The sequence below is a fragment of the Synchiropus splendidus genome, chromosome 7 (genome assembly GCF_027744825.2).
Source record: "Synchiropus splendidus isolate RoL2022-P1 chromosome 7, RoL_Sspl_1.0, whole genome shotgun sequence".
NCBI lineage: Eukaryota > Metazoa > Chordata > Actinopteri > Syngnathiformes > Callionymidae > Synchiropus > Synchiropus splendidus.
This window is the reverse complement of record NC_071340.1, coordinates 14258138-14279691: the sequence shown is the minus strand read 5'-3', so window position 1 is coordinate 14279691 and position 21554 is coordinate 14258138. Positions and strand designations below refer to the sequence as shown.

Sequence of the window (21554 nt, the reverse complement as noted above, 5' to 3'; positions counted from 1 at the left end):
TTAATGCATCAAAGTGATGAGGATGGTTATAAGTGGTCTAGCATTAGACACTGTACTCTTCATTGTCAGATGTAAAGGATAGCCGTGTGAAAGTGGTAAACTACCTCCTGAGTGCCTGAATTTTCACCTTCTCTTAGTAATGGTTGAGATGGAGAGTATGGCAGCAGGAGAGTGAGTAGTAAAATCGGTTTCAGGTCTGGTTTATGTCTATTAATCCGCCTTTTAAACTTTTGGATGTTAGTATACTTTCTGTTTATAGTGTAGTCCTTCACGGTTGATTCTGATTCATGACAGAGAAGCTTCTCTAGATTTACATCTTCCAGGAAAAATCCCCATCCTTCTGCATCAATATTTCAGTTTTAGGAAATGTGTCAGGGAAACAGTTGACATCAATAGTCTCCAGTGATTGAACACGGATTTCTTGTGGGTCACGGTGTGAACTTGGTGTGAATGCGGCGTTGACTTCAATATGCATTTCAAGCCCTCAGTGGATGTGGTTCGGCCGGACTTGGGCCCAGGGCTCAGAGTTTGGTTCCTCACCAGAGGTTAAGTCGAACACAAACAGGGATAGGTGTATACAAATATACAAATCCCGTGTGCTTAAATTGATTAGCTAACTCAAACTTGTTTTGTTTAGTGTTTGATTAATGTCACTCTTCCTCCATTACAACGCGGTATATGCGCATTGGCGAGCAGTAATTGAGTGACACGTTCATCGCCCAACGGGAAAGAGATTTGTAGAACATTTCCCCGCCTGGTTCAATGTGAATGGATAACAGTTAAACAATATCCTTAGTGACGTCCGACGGAGCATTTTGATTGGACACCCGGTGCCATGTCAGACATTTGGCCAATCGGAGCAGAGCGTGCATCAAGGACCTGTTATAATCGTAAAGCGACGCACGGAAGCTGCTGGCCATTCGTGTCGATAACACTGCGAACGTAGTAGGACCAGAAGAAACGGCGGAGCCTCTCAAACATAGTTAGACTTAACTAATTTATTTGTAGTCATTCAGGAGGACAACCATGGCATCGGGAGGGGAGTAAGTAGAGAACACCTTTCAATGCCAACATGTTCTTTCTTTTCTAACTAATGAGGTCAGTTACTTCATCGTCGGTACTTTTCACTATTTGTTTTGAGCACTTTCCGTCTCTTTGTAATGAAGGTAGTGTCGCATAGATCATGTCGTTGGTGCAGCTGGTGTCGCCCAAATGTGTTAGCCGGCTGTAACAAAGCGGAGTCATCGCTGTCGTGAGTGCTAGTTTTAGCTTAGCAATAGTGTCAAGGCCAAAGCCGTCCAGCGTCACCTGTAAAAGATGAGCCTCCCGTTGACCGACATTTTCACCTATAGTGCTGTATTCAAGACCGTAATGTGATTATATTGTGCGGTCAAGCTCAAACTAGACCGTGTTTTGAGAGTCACCGTGGGTGACTCATTTAAGTTGGACAACAAGATAGCACATTAGCTGGCTAACCGGCTAGCATTCATTCTCAACGACCGATCTCGTTTTTTGCTGCCATAACACAGATAAAGTGTTTTATCGGGATGTTAATGTGAACATTGACGTATTGCATCACGATTACTTGTGCTGGTGATATTCCGGTCTAAAACGGGCAGCGAGTGAAGTGAAGTTTTTTTCTCTCATGTTGCGTTTCTTTTGCTGTGTCATCTGGACTAAGGTTAGCATTAGCATGCTATCGGCACGAAAGGGAAACAACAAAGCTAATTTTCCAGACGCTTCACACCTGTGCCATTTGATTGTCTTTAAAAGATAGTTTTCAGCTGTTTTATTTTCTATCACTCCGATAAATAAACCTGTTAACTGTAGCATAGAAGATGTAGAGAACTTGACTACATCGGACACGATAGATCACACAGTGACTGTTTCGCCTTATGACTAAGTATTTTTTTGTGTCTTAAAACATTCTAACTGTGACAGGTGCAACGAATTGAATACGTCTATGATTTTTATTTGTGTTCCTCAACCTTCACCATTTAAATAATTGTCCTATGTTGATTTATTTACCCTTAACAGCCGTTTTAACTCGAGGAAATGTCTTTCAATGTTTCCCCTCCATAGATCAAAAAATGATGACTTAGCCACTGCAATTTTGAAACAGAAGAACAGACCCAACAGATTGATTGTTGATGAGTCCATCAATGAAGACAACAGCGTGGTTTCTCTCTCCCAGGTAAGTTTGTCATGTTTACCCCTTTGCTAGTATTATATACTAAGTTTGGACACACCTTCTCACTGAAAGGATCTTTATTTTTATGGCTATTTCCGTTGCAGATTGTGTGGGGGGAATGTGTGAAATGAAAAGTGTGTTATATTTTAGGTTCTTAAACAGCCACACTTTGCTTTGACTAGTGATTCGTATGTAACTGACATTTTACAGTGAGCTTTAGGAGATAGTCACATGGAATGGGTTTCCAACAGGTGACTACATTGTGAAGCTCTTTAAGGAGGTCTGTGGTTAGCACTGCAGAGATTCAACATTTTTCTTATTTGCCACATTATTCCATATATCCTTCATAAATCAAACCAATAAAAATGAGAAAATACAAAATTAGAAGGTGTGTTGAAACTTTTGACTGGTAGTGTGCATTTGAGAAAAAAAGGTTACTATTGAGTACTGTGTTCTAACAATGGAATGTTAAAACATCTAGAATAAGATGGATGAGCTGCAGCTCTTCCGAGGAGACACCGTACTGATGAAGGGAAAGAAAAGACGAGAGACTGTGTGCATCGTACTCTCTGATGACACCTGTTCAGATGAAAAGGTTCGCATGAATAGGGTGGTTCGCAACAATCTGAGAGTTCGGCTTGGAGATGTAATAAGGTATAGAAGCTTTTTTTTTTTTTAACCCCCATTTCACTGTGTGTGTTTTAGTAATTCATAACTCAAAACATTTTGCAGTATTCAGCCATGTCCTGATGTGAAGTATGGGAAGAGGATCCATGTCCTTCCAATAGATGACACAGTAGAAGGAATAACTGGGAACCTGTTTGAGGTCTACCTTAAGCCTTACTTCCTCGAAGCTTACAGGCCAATTCGCAAAGGTAAGTGGGAGTTGGGTGATGTTCTTTTTAGCATTGAAACCTAAATTGAATGAAGTCATTTAAAAGTAGATTGCGCTTCTCCAAACACGCCTTATATTTTCTCCTAACAATTTATTTTGTTTCAAAGGTGACATCTTCCTGGTGAGAGGTGGAATGCGAGCTGTAGAGTTCAAAGTTGTTGAAACCGACCCGTCCCCCTACTGCATCGTTGCACCCGATACGGTCATCCATTGTGAAGGAGAGCCTATCAGGAGAGAGGTAGTTGGCGCCTTGTGTTGGGCTCTAAGAAACATCACTTTCCATTGCTGTAGTGAACTAAACCTCTGAACCGCAGGATGAAGAGGAGTCCCTGAATGAGGTGGGCTATGATGACATTGGAGGTGTCAGGAAGCAACTGGCTCAGATCAAAGAAATGGTTGAGCTGCCGCTCAGGCATCCAGCGCTGTTCAAGGCCATTGGCGTCAAGGTGCGTATTCTTTTCTTTCGTTGTTTTCATAGAAAGTATTGAAGAACTTTGTTTTTCATTAAGTAGACACAATCAGACATTTTCAATTTGCTCATTTCTTTTTTTAGCCCCCACGTGGAATTCTGCTGTATGGACCACCTGGAACCGGAAAAACTTTGATTGCACGGGCTGTGGCTAATGAAACTGGTGCTTTCTTCTTCCTTATCAATGGTAAGAGCAAAGTAGTGTTTTGTGTCATCAATATACTTGCTGCTTTTATCATGATGCTGTAGGCTTCTGCCTTATTTCCAACCCATCCAATGTGATTTTTATGGTGAAGGCTCAATGATACTAAAGTCCTGATTAACCTTGCATGTGTCTGTTAGCTAGTCGTCATTCAAGTGCTGGGTCACGCTGATTCAGTCAACATTTCTTTGTGCAAGGTCCTGAAATTATGAGTAAGCTGGCTGGAGAGAGTGAAAGCAACCTGAGAAAAGCCTTTGAGGAGGCAGAGAAGAATGCTCCTGCGATCATCTTCATCGATGAACTTGATGCAATTGCGCCCAAGAGAGAGAAGGTACGTGGATTGAATGAAGTTTTGTCAGTGAAACATGTCAGCATCATTCTCCTCCACTGATTTTGCAAAACCCTTTGACTTTGTAGACTCACGGCGAGGTCGAGCGGCGCATTGTTTCTCAGCTGCTGACTCTGATGGATGGCCTGAAACAGAGAGCTCATGTTATCGTCATGGCTGCTACGAACAGACCCAACAGCATCGACCCAGCCCTCAGGAGATTTGGTAAGTCATATATTTAAGATACATTTTTTTATTGTTTGCTTGTAGTTATTATGGTTCTTTTGCAAATCAGTACATTGCTAGAATTGGTTGTAATTTGTGTTGGCTCATGGTTCATTTTAAATGGTCCCTAAACATAAAAGGATTACATGAAGTTAGTGTTTTTCTTGAGCAGCCTTTCATAATCATACCAAGCATGTGATGTCATACAACTTTCGTGAGACCAGTATAGGCATGTGTCTTGAAGTGCTGCTACCTGCAGCAGTCATTTAAACTATTTAGTGGTTTCACTTTCTGTTATGAGTAGTTCAAAAAAGTCCCGTGATTTTGTCTGGTCTAACTCTAGTTTGAACCTGCTTAGGGCGTTTCGACAGGGAAGTGGACATTGGCATTCCAGATGCCACCGGCAGGCTGGAGATCCTCCAAATTCACACTAAAAACATGAAACTGGCAGATGATGTTGATCTGGAACAGGTATGGAAATGCAAACTAGCTACATGTCAACACTGTGTGTTTGTTTTTTAAATGGCAGTTCAGTTGGAGTATTTGCCTTGTATTTCATCCTATCAGTCGTTGTCATGCTGAATGTTGGGAGTAGTGATGTCCAGTGTCAGTCATATTTTTGTTCTGTATGCAGGTAGCCAATGAGACCCATGGGCATGTGGGTGCAGATCTGGCAGCTCTTTGCTCTGAGGCAGCCTTGCAGGCCATCAGGAAGAAGATGGACCTGATCGATCTGGAAGATGAGACTATCGATGCTGAAGTCATGAACTCGCTTGCTGTCACCATGGATGACTTCAAGGTAAAGTGACGCCTTCGACACAAATCCGTGTTATTTTAGTCCTTGACATCAAACTAAAATCGTGCTGTTCTCCAGTGGGCTCTGAGCCAGAGCAACCCCTCAGCTCTCAGGGAGACTGTTGTGGAGGTGCCCAACATCACCTGGGAGGACATTGGTGGTCTCGAGGATGTCAAGAGGGAGCTCCAGGAGTTGGTGCAAGTAAGAAGCCTTGAAGGTGATTTGACTCTGAAGTATGGTTGAGTCAAATATGAACTTTTTTCATTTCAGTATCCAGTGGAGCATCCAGACAAGTTCCTCAAGTTTGGCATGACCCCATCCAAGGGTGTGCTATTCTATGGCCCACCTGGTTGTGGTAAAACCCTGTTGGCTAAAGCCATCGCCAATGAGTGCCAGGCCAACTTCATCTCCATCAAAGGACCAGAGCTGCTCACCATGTGGTTTGGAGAGTCTGAGGCTAATGTCAGAGAGATCTTTGACAAGGTGACATTGAAGCTGTACTCTTGTGCTTGTTTTAGCTTGTGGAGCATGGTATTAGTGACACCCCTGTCTCCAGGCTCGTCAAGCTGCTCCCTGCGTCCTCTTCTTCGATGAGCTGGACTCCATAGCAAAGGCCCGTGGTGGCAACGTGGGAGATGGTGGTGGCGCTGCCGATCGTGTCATCAACCAGATCCTGACTGAGATGGATGGCATGTCCAGCAAGAAAAACGTCTTCATCATTGGAGCCACAAACAGACCAGACATCATTGACCCAGCTATTCTGCGACCCGGTCGTCTCGATCAGCTCATCTACATTCCTCTGCCAGACGAGAAGAGCAGGATGAGCATCCTGAAGGCCAATCTCCGCAAGAGTCCCATCAGCAAGGTGCGTGCGAGGGGTTTTCTACGTCCTTGTTTGATCATAATCCCGTGACCCAAAAACCACCACGCCTGGTGCGACTTGTTAAAAACTGAGTTTTTCGTTTTGCTTGCAGGACGTGGACCTGGACTTCCTGGCTAAGATGACCAATGGCTTCTCAGGAGCTGACTTGACAGAGATCTGCCAGCGGGCATGTAAGCTGGCCATCAGGGAGAGCATTGAGAACGAGATCCGCAGAGAGAGGGAAAGGCAGACCAACCCTTCTGCAATGGTCAGTGCTCTACTTTAGTTTCATGGGCAGTAATTGTGTTGCTTGGGTTTGTACGTGAACTTAAGACATCCTTTCTCCTCAGGAAGTGGAGGAGGACGATCCCGTGCCTGAGATCAGGAAGGACCACTTTGAAGAGGCCATGCGATTTGCCCGGCGATCAGTCAGTGACAACGACATTCGCAAATATGAGATGTTTGCTCAGACGCTGCAGCAGAGTCGTGGGTTCGGCAGCTTCAGGTTTGTTTTTGCCGCCCTCCGAAGTCATATTCTCCTCATCAACCCATACCCTCTATTAACATATCCGCTGATGTCCGACAGGTTTCCATCCAGCACAACAGGTGGCACTGGTCCAAGTCATGGCTCTGGAGGAACCGGCACTGATCCCGTTTACAATGAAGATAATGACGACGACCTTTATGGATAACTGTACACTGCCCAACCGTGGTCAGTACTGGGATCACATCTGTAAATTCCTACCAGATTCCACATTTTTAGGACTTTGTGCTTTGTTCTTGTGTTCCCTGTTTTTGTATGACTTCCCTCGGAGAAGCATGTTGCCGCTTGGTTTGCTCCGGCTTTGATGTGGGCGGGGTTAAAGGGACGGTGGACATGGAAAGTGGCTGTAGGATTTCATCCCAGTGACAGGGGGAGGGGGTGGGAGGGTTTATTGAGTGGCCTCATTTTCATTATATCAAAACATGAATGGCTTTAGTGACGGGATTCTACGCTAGACTATATGAAAGAGGAAAAAACATATTGCTTAATGACTTCCTTTTTTAAAAAAAAAAACGTAGCATCTAATGTATTCCAAAATTTGTCAAGATTACGTTGTTGAAAAATAAAATCTCACGAAATGGAAGCATCACTTGTGTCTTCTTTGCTATTTCAGAAGACTTGATTGCTTCTGAATTTTTTTGTTTGCCCAAGTGTTACCTGGTGTTTCGATATTAATTCTGTCATGCGAGGGGCTGAACAGTAAATGTTTATAAATAAGCTGCGTGTGTATGTTGCTATCCAACTGAAACATGTTAACTCATCAGTTGTGATAGAACGTACTATCAACTGTCAGGGATAGTTCGCTTTCTGGCCACATGGGGGCAGGGTTGGATTAAAATTGGATGGTTCCCAGACTACTTCAACCGCGGCTGACATTCTGCCGCATGGAAAGCCGACTGTGTCGAACTGACCGACATGCCTTCAGCTGGAACATCTTAAATACCGCGTTTGCCCATGAATGGGCATGAGCTATTTTATAAATATTTGCGATCACATGTACTTGTTACCAAGCCAAAATAATTACATTACAACAGGTTAGATGTGCCTGTTTATACATTTTATTTGAATATGTATCTGATCTAGTTTACCTTCATGTTTAACTGAGTACCAGGAGTTGTTACAGTTGCCTTTCACGGTCACCTTTTGTGAACCTACCTGTGGAACGGGGACACCTGAGCACGGTCTCCCTGTCTGCATGTAAACTGAGACCCAACAAAGGAACACTCATTCATTTTATCTGCTTAGATCTTGTTTTATTCATCCTGTTATTTCCCGCTACTCAGAGTGGCAGTAGAATTTTCAAGCTAATGATCATATTGAGTACAACTAGAAAATTGTTTCATTTGGAATCAAACTATGGAAACTCTGGAGCAGCAGGACACTCTCCTCCACTCAGTAGGGATCATGGAATGGGAAGTGGGGATGTTCTGCGTCCCTCCACACTGTCTCTCCGCCTCTCTGCAGGCAAGAAAGCATGATTAAAAAATATATATATATATATAAATATGTCATCTATAAAAGAGACTTGTCTCTCTAACGTTAAGTGCCAAAAATATACGGTGACAGCTTAAGTCCCCAGTACAAGTTGAGCACAGGTGAGCAGACCTGATGTGTAGGTGACCCTCCAGGACTCACCTGGATCGTCGGGACGATGAACCGATGGTTTTGGTCAATGGAGTCGATCAGTTTCATGTCTTGGTTTGACAAAGAAAAGTCAAACAGCTGCAGATTCTGTTGGATCCTGGATGCTGTTACACTCTTCGGGATACACACCACCCCCCTCTGAAGGTGCCACCTGGGGATCCAAATGTATGGTTGGTTTCTGCCCGATGAATGAGGGCTGTAAAGGCTCTCACCTGAGTATGACCTGGGCAGAGGTCTTCCCATTTCTCTGGGCAATAGCTGCCAGTCTAGGGTCATCCAGCAGCCGAGGCTCTTCGGAGGATGCCCAAGGTCTGTCCCCGCTGCCCAGAGGACTGTAGGCCGTCACACAGACTCCCACGGACCTGAGTGGGAAGCATTAGAAAGAGCCAGTCATCGCTGCTGGAGATCCATGCGGATCTTTTTATACTGACCGACAGTGAGCCAGCAGGTCAGTCTGGGACAGATAGGGATGACATTCCACCTTAATGGGAACAGGAAACACGTTGACAATTACTGTGACACTGAAGTTACACACACCAGCATCACAGAAGAGCAAAATGTGCAATGAGAATTACATACATTTGTTTTATTTCCATTGAATTCAGTTGTATTAACGTAAAATGTTTACAAGACAGAGACACAATTTTTGTATACAAAACAAGACTTATTTGTCGTGACAGCTAAAGGACTATCACGTTGCCTTGTTTCCTTGGTCACAAAACAGGAAATGAGGTCACTGCATCTTTTGTTTCACTCGACCAGCTTTTACTTATGCTATCACTTTTGTGTCATTTCACAAAAGAAGCCGACTATGATTAGATAACTTCTACATATGACAGGTGAATACTCTCTTTGAAATATTATTAAAAAACAATGCAATAGGTTGCTATTGTGTGCTCTTAACTCTTCTGTGTGCATTGGGAATTGAGGTTTCCTGCTGACAGGGAGGGAAGCAGCTGCCTTTCCAGCCTATTTCAGCAAACAAAAACACACCTGGTTCACCACTGGTTTGTGTCTGGCAATGCTGAGGATGTCATCGGTCTGTCTGGCATTGAAGTTTGACAGTCCTATTGCCTTGACCAGGCCCTTGTCCACCAGGGTCTCCATGGCGATCCAGGTGTCTCGGTAGTGCGTATGAGAGTAGCGTATGCTCCCATCCTCTCGTCTTGGCATCAACTCCTTCCCTCGCCTGAAACACGTTCAAGTTATTTCTGACGTGAGGTGGTCATGAGCCGCTTGGTCCCTCACCTGAAGGCCATGGGCCAGTGCATCAGGTACAGGTCCAGGTAGGCGAGGCCCAGGTGAGCGAGGCTGCTCCTGCATGCCTCCTCCACATCCTCAGGCTCGTGCTTGGTGTTCCACAGTTTGGACGTCACAAAGATTTCATCACGTCGTACGTCCTGGGTTTAGTGAAACAACTCTCCATGTCTAAAGAAACATTCTCTTGCTGACATTGACATATACACTGCACATACCATCAGCATGCCATACTGCAGGTCATACATCTCTGCCCGTTTTTCCATGATTTACTTGACGTGTCACTTGTAAGTGCTTTCATTTGTGGCTGAGGAGTTTGTGAAGGAGGACTAAGTGCTTTCTGAAGTTCACACCAAACGTGACCTATGCATTATATACCAGATGTAAAGTCAATGTAGATCACGTGCAACAAACTGTTGCGCTGCACGTCTGGTGCCGCTTCAGCGCGTTTCACATGACAGGTTTCAGGCAACGTTTGATGCGTCCAAAACTGGAAAAATCGGAACTCTGGTGACGGTTTAACCGCTGGGACCGGATTTGTGCTGAGTAGGAAAAGCCATGTTTGGACTATCTCACCTTGCCGGCACCAACCCTGAGAGCCAGGGCTTCTCCCACCTCCTCTTCATTGCCGTAAACAGCAGCACAGTCGATGTGCCTGTAGCCACAGTCCAGAGCGGCCAGAACTGCCTGTTTCACCTGCAAATGCTTCCACCTCAGTGGCTGATGCCATTGAAGAGCTCAGGTGTCTGATCCTACCTGTCCAGGGCCACTCTTCCATGTACCGAGTCCCACTGTAGGCATCCGCTGCCCGGTACTGAGAGTCACGAAGCTGCTCATGTTCCTGACCGAATGAGGGGGGAGACAGAGCAGTTTAAGAGTCCACTGCCACGCGAGAGTCACCATGACTAAGTCCTAATGCTCAGTTACTCATTACTTCTATTCACGACTGCACAAGTGTGTGTTTCACCCCGGCTGAAACATGGGAGCAGTCTGCACCCCAGAATGTGTATGATGGGCCTCTTGGGTGAAAAGTGTGAACTCGGCGTGGACCTGCAGTAATGTGGCTGCAAATAGCCGATCGAGCCAGATGACATTAGTCACAGTGGTGTCAGTGTCCAACATCCCAGCCGCCCGTCTGATCATGTGATCAACACACTCGTGATGAAGTTCACACACTGGCAGAGACAATAAAGAAGTTCAACAAATCAGCTTGAAGGGTGAATTCTTACCTGGATCAACGGAGCACAAACCAGTCTCTAACCATCTGGACCCAAACATGCGAAGGTCAAAGTCCTATTTCACTTGTTTACCTCCGTCCGACCTAAAGCAGGTCCAAACTCACGCTGTGTCCCACGTTACAGGAAAAACAGCATCAAAGGAAAACTGTTGCGGTTCACTTAAAAATTCAATCTTTAGTGATTTACTGTCACTATTTTTAACATCTGCAGCTTATTTCAGACCCAGAGGGGATTGGACCTCACTCACCTCTTTCTGAAATAGCAGTACCTGCTGTGTCGTCTAACATCCACGAATAATACGAACACGAAACATTCAGCTTTTGCAGCTCATCTAAAGTACGTCATATATATATATAAACATTATTATTAAACAGATGCTTCTGTTTGCTTTTGTTCAGGGATTCCTCCATGTTTGTTGTTGTTGTTATCATCCTAGCTGCCACGTGTCTTGTGCATCAGTGTGATCAGTGGACCAGGAACTCCTGCACTTACAAAGGTTTCCTGTTGTCTGGAGAGCAAACTGTTCATTTATTTTATTTTGTAAATTAAATTATTTTTGTTGTTTTATATATATATATATATATATATATATACTGTGCAGAAGTTTGTTTTTATTTGGAATGTTTAGATTTTTTTCTCATTGAAAATATATATGAAAATATATTTTGAATCATCATTTTGTTGTTATTTCAGTATATTTGGAGACTGCTTTTACAGTATCCCAAAACACACATGAGCTCATCTGGACAGTCAACCGATCCAAACTCAGAAATTCACACTTTTGGTTTATTCGTCTTCACTTTTGAGAAATAAACAGCAGTAGCACTCAAACAGTGAGTCTCTCAGCAGCAGTAGCAGCAGATGTGCACCGTCACAGTCCAACGTCCTCTTACACTGATGCACACACACACACACACACACACACACACACACTCACACAGTCAGTCAGTCACAGCTCCTTCTGTCTTTTAAGAGCTTCAACAATGAAATATGCTCACGTTTACACCACTGTTGAGCTTCTATGGCTGTGGATACAAACGTCATGGTAAGAAACTAAGCGATACAAATTCACTGTCTAGCTGTGGCAGCAACAACATCCGCTGGAAGATTACAAAACATTTGTCTGGATGCACATCCTTTTAATGGCTGGAGCAGATATTACATCTCAGAGGAGACGGTTATGTGATCTACTTTTGGCACTGCTCACTGTAGCACCAGGAGGTGGCACACTAGAGAGGCACAACCACAGAATAAGAGTCAGATTATTGTAGATTACCAGCTGCTGACAGGAACGTCTCACTGGTTCATCTGCTGTGCTGTGTTTTTACAGTATTTGCACGTGTGTGCGTGGCGGTTTGATACCAGAATAAGGCACCGAATTATCCCTCAGATAAGGAGACACTTCGGCTCAGAAGGTCCAGCACCACGTTCAATCTATACAAGACTTTGCTGTGATTGTCAGCTCCAATGAGAAACAGATCTGTTGCTCGCCGGGATCAACAAACCATTGGGAAGAGTAGCCGTCACATTTCAGGATAGAAATTGCCAAAATTGTCAAAGTCTGGATTTGAAACTGAAGGTGCAAATTGAGTTTTTATAATTCAGTATATCAACTTCAGGGAGGATTGATGAAGGTGAGGTCAAAATAGGACGACTGAGATGTTTTGGAGAAGAAGAACTAGTGTAGAAACATTTGAGGCTGGTACTGTCAAGAGAAAGTGTGGCCCGCGGGCCATGTATGGCCCTTCAACTGTAGCAACATGGTCCATGATTTAACCTTACTCTCAACATCATATCATAGTAGTAAACAGTTATTGCAGGGACTGACCCAAAGTAGCACCGCTGCTACCTCACATCAGGAGAGGCGTGAGGTGAGGTGGCTGGAGTATGTAGCATGTGCTGCAGACGTGTCCCTCTGGGAGGAGGCCCAGGGGCAGACTGGACACTATGAAGAGTCCAGGCTATGTATATGGCACAGTATTGTTTAGTCAATGGATGACGCATGCATTTCTTTATATTACAACCAAGAAAAGTGTTGTTTAATATTGTCTGTTCATTCATTTATTTCAAATCCAGATTGCCAGATTCTTTTGATATATTTTCCTTGTTATTTGGCTAGTATTTTTATTATTTTACTTATTTTAATTGCTGCGGTGACTATCCTAATTTCATCCTGTTTATGTAATACATTATTGTTGTAATACTTTTCAGCAGAGTGTATGTAATGATAGTATAATAATAATTAATACGGAGTGACAAGCAAATGATACTACGTCAAATATACAAAACAGTTAAAAGATACTAAAAGATAATGGGGGAAATAATGTTCTTATTAAATAATGTTGGGATGGATTGTTTTACAGTAAAGAAATAGATAAATATCAAACTAGCTTATTGATGTGGTGAATAAATAAAAAAAAAACTTAGAGCGGGCTGGTGTGATTTATTCTAGCATCACTTATTGAAAATGTCTAAAGCTAGTTTATAAAAGCGGAGCACAAAAGGTTTAGAAAACACGGAATAAGAAAATGTGTCCTGGACGAGCCATGAACATCTGCGACTGCTCGAATCCTGAAGATGTTGCTCATCACGTTCGTGTGAAGTCTCAGCAGACAAGGCTCAGAAACGTGTGAAATAAAATGTGGTGAGGGTTGGTTGGTGGCTCTGGTGTGTGTTTACAGGCCAAGGCAAATCCTTCTTCTTAGGACTGGGGAAGATGCTGTCGGATGATCTCTTTGGACTGAGGCGGGATCCGGTCGGGAAAGCGCACGGAGAACTCCACGATGAGGTCGCCGCGCTGTGAGGGGCTCTTGGGAAAAGGCAGTCCCTCCCCTCTGAGTCGCTTCATCGTCCCGGGCTTGATGATGTCATGGCAGGGCAGCGAGATGACCCGGTTCTCCAGGGTGGGAATACTGACCGTGCAGCCACACAGAGCCTGCAGGGGACAGCGCAGAAGAAGGTTACTGACAGCCAGATCCTCCTCTCCTCCCCACACTCCACAAGATATTCCGTCGCCCATAGAAGTGTGTCTGTGTGGGGTGTCTGGGCTTGTTTATCCTACTTTGTGGGGACATTTGGCTGAGGATGAAGACATTATAATAAGGTTGACGCTTGGTTCAGAGTCCTGGTTAAGGTGAGCCATGAGTTTTGGATGGTTAGGTTTAGGGTCAGAGGCTGGGGAAAGGGTTATGGCAATGAGAAACCTCACAATGTTCCCACAAGGATAGAAATACAAACGTTATGTCTCATTAAAAACTGATCTGACCTGATATAGATGCCTCAGAAGTGGACAAGACTCTCGGAGTCAGTGAAATAAAACCATCTCAGGGTCTAGTGTGTGTCCATGGGTGAGGAGGATACACGACACTCTGTTGGGCCAAAAATGACAGAAGCCAGAGAGGAGGGTTTGGAACTGGGACGTTTCTCTTTGTTGTCTGTTTAGTGTGTGTGTGGGCATGTTTATCCTGCATGGTGGGGAACAATTCTTGACAACACACTCACTCCTTGTGAGAACATTATGTCTTTGTAGGGACTTTTTTGCCGGTCCAAACCTCAATTTGAGGATGAAGACTTCAAAATAACTGGGCCATTATAATTCCTGAGTCCTGGTTAAGGTCAGCCTTTTTTTGTTTGGCCAGTTAGGTTTCAGGTGAGAGAGGTGGGGGATGGGGTGTTATGTCAATGAGAGGTCCTCATAATGCCCCCCACGAGGACAGCAATACAAACATGGGTGTGTGTGTGTGATGAGTGGCTCAGCGTTGCACAGAAGACTAATTTTAGACTCCGTCTCATAGCAGGGGCTAATGAAGCGAGGCAGGAATGGGCTGAGCTGGTAAATAGTTGGACGGCCTGTCAGACGGACACACACACACATTTACTTATAGAGTCTGATGGATCCAGTCACAACTGAGCGAAGAGTCTGGAGAGTCAGACAGAAGCTTATCGCCACTCCACAGAGCTCCCAGGGAGCATCACTCCGCCAAGATGAAACTCTGAATTTGCTTCCAGATTCAACTACAACAACAACAAAATGTTCTCCTCTCATGTTGTGGCTGTATATTGAATCATTGTCAGAAGTACAGCAAGAAGCATCATATGATGCTGACAAGTTTCATTTGGAAAGACCTTTGTCTGATGTGTCAGCTGGAAAAAAAGCACTAGGTTTTTTTAGGTTGCCTGCCTGTTTTCCTTCTCCACAGCCAGTAACAGTTAGACAGAAATGTCTCCATAAAAGAATCAAATTGATCAATATTTCATGTTCTTCACAATAAACAAAATATGGTGGAAAAAAACTCTGCTTTTATGATTGACACTGAGAATCTTGACACTATATATATGAATATTTTAAGCATAAAACATCATGGCGTGCCGCCGTGCATGACTCTGTGCAGTGCTGTGATACGGTGCTGGCTTGTTGGGTGGTGGACGTGTGTGCGGGGCAGCAGCTGCAGTGAGGCCAGAGGCTCCAGTCATGACGTTGTCTCTCCCACTGTTCATTTGGCCACATGGTTAGTCGTGTGACCGTGGCACAGATGGGAGGCTCATCCCTCCGTAATGAACACGTCCATTCACCAGCAACATTGCACACACACAGGTTGCCATGACGCTCCGCCACCAGCTGATTTGAGAGCCCACAGATTACATAAGCTTCAGCTGAGACGCTGAAGATGCCAACACATCGACGGCACCGCTTCTTCTCCGGGATGTTCTTTCTGCTCCTGTCACATTTTCATTGCTGGTGTCAGGACTCGTGTTTATCTTGTCCATAAATTAGATGAACAAATGAGCCTGACAACATCTCCAGAGGTTTCATTTCAATAGTTTGTCCTCATGACCTGAGTGATATTAAAAGACATTTCACGACGTGTCTCTGGAATATATGGGGATTAAACACAGGTCAGATCAATCTCAATCTCACTGTTAAAGGCAACGCTTCTGTGCTTAGATATTAGCTACAGATCCTTGGAAACTGTGAGATCCAGTCTTCCACCTTGGCAACTTCTTCAAATTAAGAGTATTTTAGAGACAGAATTTAAAACCTTAAACTCCTCTTGACGAAGTACAGGGGCCAAACCAGAGGTACAGTATGTATTGTACATGTGCAGCATGGCACCAGCGGTGAGAGCTCTCTTGGTGTGACCTGATGCCAGTGGGAAAACTAAACTGCACCAGATCATTCCATCTGCATTCAGCTGACCTGCACACACCTCTACTGTACATTGGCCTTCACTTATTCAATAGTTTGGCCCCTAAAGTGAGTCCCAACATGGAAGGCTGCTATGACCAAATCTTCCCACTTTACTATCTTCAGTAGATTGTGAAGTTCCAGCCACATGAACAACTGCCTCTTTACTCAACACAGCCTCACACTTACGAGTGAAGTTAAGATGTTTCTGTTAAAGTGTGCATTTCTCATGCACACCATCATGTAGTACCATCACGCAGCTGAAAGCAGGATGGTGATGCTGGAAGTCTTGGTGCTTTCTATACGTGATGCTACTGTAGGTTTGCAAATGAAGTGTTCTTGTGATGCACTATGAGTCGTAAGAGTTCTTTTTGCCATAAGAACTATTCAGAACCAAAATGGAATTTTCCGACAGTGAGCTGCAGTCAGGAGCGGCATGTGAGGCCGTGTCTCACCTGTTTTTGTGAAAAGAAAAAAAAAAACTCTAAACTGTAAAATGATAATTTAATCAAATGGCTATATTAGTTCAGTGATTTGTTAGGGGTGTAAAAAATGCTCAAATATCGCAATACTTGATTGTTGTGCGATATTTTATTGATATTTTTGCGGAAATACTTGATTGTTGTGCGATATTTTATTGATATTTTCGCTGAAATATCACAATACTTAATTGTGTGATATTGTCTTCTGGACTGACATTATCAAATGTAACTTGTTTTCATACACATAATATTATAATATCATAATATGCATTATCTAAGTACCCTGCTCCCCCCAAAAATAATAGCTTTCATTACAATGTATTGCTGAACTTACAGTATTGCACGATATCGTATCACCACTCCTGCGTATCGGGATATATGTATCCCAAGATGCCTGCTACTACACAGCCCTAATGTTTAAAGGTGAACAGCTTCAGATCATTATTTAGCGTGGCACCATCTGTCTGAGTCTCAGGGTAGAACACTGCTAACAGAGCTGACATGCTCATGCGGTGATGCTGTGTCTTTGTATGTTGCAAAGCACCATAGTCGAGCTGCTCTTTATGTCAGCACTGTGTTGTCGTGCCTCATGGTTGTGAGCGCTTGTGACAACCCGGAGAGCACTACAAAGCAACACTGTCTTATATCTGCCGTGGACACTGAATCATCTGACCCACTTCCCTCATGTTCCCGTAAGAGTCTGCTAACCCCCCGCTGCTTCCCCCCCTCCATCCTTCTTTGCATCTGCCTTGAGTCTCTTCTCAGCGGATGCGTGAGCTCGGGCTCTGGCTGTGGGGGTGCAGCAGTGCAATATCATCAGCTCAACACACAGGTATACACCTGTGTGTCATCGCTATGTGCATCACTGCACTCTAGAGCTTCTCATAAAGGCAGAACACGAGTTTGGCCCGGCAACAGACACTTTCTCTGCTGACTCTCAGAGCACACCTGCCATTTGAGTCCCATCCAGGAGCAGAGGCAGGTAAGTGGCGCTGCCATTAGACCTATTAGAGCTTGTGTAACTCACAGACTGTGCTGGACTGGTTGGCCTCCGACAGACACAAAGGAATTGTCCTGCCAATCACACGAGCGCCACTTAGAGGTGTTCAAATCCTGTCACGCTGGTGTGTACTAGCATGCGGGCGCTCTGGTCGTGTTTTCCTGTGCGTGTATTAACTCAGTTGAGTGAACAAGACGAGGAGGAGTCTGGCTCTGCGCCAGTCACATGAGGACACAAGAGTCCTGCTGCCATTCCCACTGCATTGACAGAAACTGTTCCCACTCCACATGAGCACACATGGAGTTCAGATCAAAACAATACCTAGGCTGGCCTTCAAGGTTGAGGGTCAGCACTTGCAGAATGTTTTTTTTTGCCCTGTCACAAGTGTAGCAAAGGGTTCCAGTACTGACATGACGTTGAGCAAATGATACCTCTCATGACGGCCGTATCAACTTCAATTGAGGGCCACAAAGGGCCCCCAGGTCTGACTTTAGACACGTCTGCTGCCCTGTTACTCAGGCCTGAGGTTCCTTCAATACTGACGCACATCTAATGATCACTACGTTACACATGGATGGACTACAAAACAGTTGCATACAATATGATCAGAGTCACTAAAACTGAAACCTGTGGAATGTTTGAACCGAGTCCTCAAGCCGAGGAAACTGCAGTTGGATTACATCTTGTCACTCACCTGCAGACAGCAAGAGTCACCTTTGCGCCTGAATGAATGTTTTGCTCTGTGTGGCCCACGCACCAAAACACCACATTTAAAGGACACGGTTGCTTCCTGGGCCGCCTTCAAACCTGACCCTCTCCACTCTCCAACACATTCGTGCTACTGCCCGAGACATTTCGCAGAAGGCCCTCATTTTAATGTTGTCACAACTGTTGGCCGCACCACAGCTACACATGTGGTTGCGCTTGGTGTTACATAAGCAGGCCCACTCCATTATGTAATTAAAGCGATGTATGGGGAGACATATAACGTTCCGCATTACCTACCAGTGATCACGTGTAAGGCTGAGTCAGAGGGCTCATGGCTACCAATGCTTGAAAGAATAAGCCGCGCAAACTATCACCGAGTTGACCGAGCTACAATGTCGTTTTTTGGGGTTCTAAATTGTAATATGTCAAAGGTCAAATCCGCTTGAGAGAATAGATGACAGACTAAATGATAGTCTTGAAAAAAGCCAGTAGGAAAGGAAGAGCAACAGTTATGATACAAAGTTATGTCGACCATCAAAGCTCGGCCACTGTCAACCTGGATTTTGATCTTTCTTTTAAGCTGTTGCCAGATTGAGTTTGAGACGGGAGGTTTAAATAAATCTGCTAATGTTCCGTGTTCTGAGCATGCATTGGAATCCAGGACTGAAGCCACTAACCACTTCAAAAAAAGTGAGGCGAATCGGCGTGTGTGGATTAAAACCCAATGAAAGCTCACAGCTCAGCAAACACTCCATGAAGTGGATGAGTGAGGCATTTTTAACTATAAGAAAGTCAGCGTGTGAAGCTTAATGAAATGAGGCAGCAAGTATCAAGTCGCACACTAGTGTTTCCTGCCTCTGGGCTCAAGAATAAAATGTGCAGTGACTATTGCGGGGCAGAATAAATAACCCTGCTATAATAAGAGTATCATTTGAGATCAACCCTCCAAGCATCTCAGAAGAGTTGGTCAATCACTTGTTGTTCAGAAGCCAAATTTCCGCGTGGTGTCTGACGTACCTCTTTCAGAGTGATCTTGCAGTTGTAAATAATGTTGGACCCGTCTCTCTTGAAGTGGGCGTGGCCTTTGTCCTTCAGCACGAAGGCAATGTCAGCAGGAATGTTCTCTGGGGTCTCGTCCCCCTCTTTGGGAAAGGTGATCTTGGTCCCCTCCTTCCAGCCCTTCTTTATGACAATGTTGAGGATCTTGTCCTCCGTCCTCATGCTCCTGCCGTCAGGGTTTAGCCGTCTGCGGGTGATCTTCATGCGCTTGGTGCAGCCGTGAAAGATCTCCTCCAGCGAGACCTTCAGCTCGTGGACCACAGGGGGATCCTGGTGCCGCCGGCTGTTACCCACGCATTCCGACGGCGCTCCCCTTCTTCTCCGGCCTTCTCCGGGAAAGCCGTTGTTTATTCCCCCAGGGAAGCCAAACTGGCGCCCAAAATGAGCAAAGGGGTCTTCCTCCTCCATGTCCAGGTCCTGATCGATGTCCTTGTTGTGGTCGTTGTAGAAAGAGAAACCGTTTGAGCGGCTGTGACCGCGGTTAGAGCTGAAAAACATGTCAAAGGGGTTGGAGCCTCCGAAGAAGGAAGCGAAGGTGGCATGAGGGTCTCCATGGAAGGTGTAGTAGTGCGTTGAGCTGCCAGGAGCCCCCGAAGTGCTGCTGCCTCCCGTCTTCAAACCTGCGAGAGATGAAGGTGAGATGTTAGAAACCATCGTGTGAAATGAAAGCCACCGCAGGGCGACACTGATAGACGACACATTCCAGCGACGAGTGGAAACGTCAACCCTCTCCAATGAAGCCACACTTGCCCTCACAGAACCACCAAAGTAAACCGTTGAAATCACTTCTGTCCAAGTTCGATCTGCATCCAGCTGTTAGCTTGGTGACACACATGTGCTATTCGAGGCCCAGAAGGCTGCTGAGCTATTTCTATAACCATTTACTCAGTCATCACACACTTTTGATCCGCCATCGTTGAAGAGTCCTCGAAGCGCCTCTTACCCTCTTCCCCCAGTTGGTCGTAGACGGCCCTCTTCTTGGGGTCACTCAGTACCTCATAGGCCTCTGCAATCTCCTTGAATTTCTCCTCGGCATCAGCATCCTTGTTTTTGTCGGGATGGAATCGCAAGGCCATGCGCCGGTACGCCTTCTTGATCTCCTCCTCGTTGGATCCCTTGGGGATCCCCAGGGTCTTGTAGTAGTCCTTTCCCATGGTGGCGAACAGCTAGGCACGCTTGGGAGCAGACCCCCAGCCCTTCTTCCTGTGGTCAGACTCTGCAGAAGGGGACAGAACTGTTGTAGCACCTTTATAGTCACAGCTTTCACCACGCAGTTCTGAGATGGTTTTAAAAGAGCTTCTCACCAACCCGACGTTGCAGATAACTACATGAGTGTTTCAGATGATTCACCTTAGAAGGAATCTTTGCCAGGATGGAATGTCCCATTCAAATCATAATTCATGGAGTAATGTGGACATCCCTCCGCCACCTGCCTGTTCCAGTCACGTACTTTGGCTAAAGCTAGTAACTGCAGGATGGTTCCGGACTCCAGATCTGTCTCTTTCCTTTAGTGTCGCTTTCCTTTATTGTGGAATTCTTATTCTGAATGTCGGCCCTCAGAAAAGACGCCCAGCATGGTAACAAACCAGCTTTGGACTGTGTGGCTGTTTCTTTTTAAAAGCACAGGAGCGGAAGTTAAGGCTCGTGCTATACACGAGTGCACCGCTAGATGTCACTGGAGTTCACACACACACACACACTGCATTAAATGGCTCTGGATGTATATTTCATCAGACTGCAGGTCTCCTTCAGGCACAGATAGAGAGAGATCAGAAAGTGATCGCGGTTACCATGGTGATATGCTGATGTAGTCAGGTAAGGAATCCCATCAGTGGGGCTTCTCCTGCCCGCTCCATCTCTCACGGTTATCCCCCATCTTTACCTATTATTTACACGAATATGTTTTTTTTATATTCAACATCGCCAGTCACTATCGATCGACTCGGGTAAAAGTCTGGCGGGAAGCGGTCCCCGGACCCCCGGAGCCTCGTGTTCGACCACATTACAAGGCGACCGTCAATACAGTAAAGCTTCAGTATCGGACTACAAAGACCACAACTCGTCTTCTTACAATGGACCCATCCAGCCACACGAGCCTCGCTACAGATGATAAAAGAAGCCAGGAAATGAGGGGGGTTTTCCTACCAGAACGCTGGGCAGCTGAGAGGCAGCCGTGCGTCAGACCCGCATGCTCCGGCTGCTGCTCGCTCTCCTCCGCGCTCTCCGCCGCCGCCGCCGCCGCCGGCTCCTTATAGACTGACGTCAGGACACCGGGAGGTTCTAAAATAACCGAGTGACCAAACACCGCTCTGACATTTCACTGGAAACCCTCGGACTGCAGCCCACACACTCCGAGCCAGCGCTCCTGGTTCCGCCCGGTCAGTCCGAACTTTGTGGTGGAGAACAGGTCCGAATGGTGTGTGTGTGAGCGTGTGTGGACGAACCGGTCCTAGACATCAGTCATGTGAT

At 45.3% G+C, this 21554-nt stretch overlaps 3 protein-coding genes across 7 annotated transcripts; 1 reads left to right on the top strand and 2 right to left on the bottom strand.

The window, feature by feature from the left end:
- The first annotated feature begins 25 nt into the window (after window positions 1-25).
- Window positions 26-7095, top strand: vcp (valosin containing protein). 3 transcript variants are annotated; one of them, XM_053870944.1, is made up of 17 exons: window positions 26-171; window positions 2083-2194; window positions 2673-2845; window positions 2924-3066; window positions 3194-3324; window positions 3401-3532; window positions 3640-3742; window positions 3955-4088; window positions 4175-4310; window positions 4669-4781; window positions 4945-5109; window positions 5185-5307; window positions 5377-5589; window positions 5663-5971; window positions 6081-6236; window positions 6319-6473; window positions 6555-7095. In XM_053870944.1, exons 1-17 carry the CDS (start codon window positions 140-142, stop codon window positions 6658-6660), a joined length of 2436 nt encoding a protein of 811 aa, XP_053726919.1. In that variant the 5' UTR covers window positions 26-139; the 3' UTR covers window positions 6661-7095. The 3 variants fall into 3 exon arrangements, with proteins under 3 accessions (XP_053726919.1, XP_053726920.1, XP_053726921.1); XM_053870945.1 differs by lacking the exon at window positions 26-171 and adding an exon at window positions 831-1043; XM_053870946.1 differs by lacking the exon at window positions 26-171 and adding an exon at window positions 1080-1098.
- Window positions 7096-7754: 659 nt separating this feature from the next.
- akr1a1a (aldo-keto reductase family 1, member A1a (aldehyde reductase)) lies at window positions 7755-10691 on the bottom strand. Its single transcript, XM_053870947.1, has 9 exons — window positions 10643-10691; window positions 10170-10254; window positions 9990-10109; window positions 9405-9556; window positions 9150-9345; window positions 8588-8637; window positions 8369-8518; window positions 8148-8307; window positions 7755-7970 (listed from the first exon to the last, which is right to left on the bottom strand). The coding sequence occupies exons 2-9, from the start codon at window positions 10248-10250 to the stop codon at window positions 7905-7907; spliced, it is 975 nt and encodes a 324-aa protein (XP_053726922.1). The 5' UTR covers window positions 10251-10254; window positions 10643-10691; the 3' UTR covers window positions 7755-7904.
- A 677-nt stretch (window positions 10692-11368) lies between these two features.
- dnajb5 (DnaJ heat shock protein family (Hsp40) member B5) lies at window positions 11369-21554 on the bottom strand. 3 transcript variants are annotated; one of them, XM_053869851.1, is made up of 4 exons: window positions 20390-20740; window positions 20029-20301; window positions 19044-19705; window positions 11369-13586 (listed from the first exon to the last, which is right to left on the bottom strand). In XM_053869851.1, exons 2-4 carry the CDS (start codon window positions 20237-20239, stop codon window positions 13353-13355), a joined length of 1107 nt encoding a protein of 368 aa, XP_053725826.1. In that variant the 5' UTR covers window positions 20240-20301; window positions 20390-20740; the 3' UTR covers window positions 11369-13352. The 3 variants fall into 3 exon arrangements, with proteins under 3 accessions (XP_053725826.1, XP_053725825.1, XP_053725824.1); XM_053869850.1 differs by lacking the exon at window positions 20390-20740 and adding an exon at window positions 21231-21554 and having other exon boundaries at window positions 11370-13586; XM_053869849.1 differs by having other exon boundaries at window positions 11370-13586; window positions 20436-20738.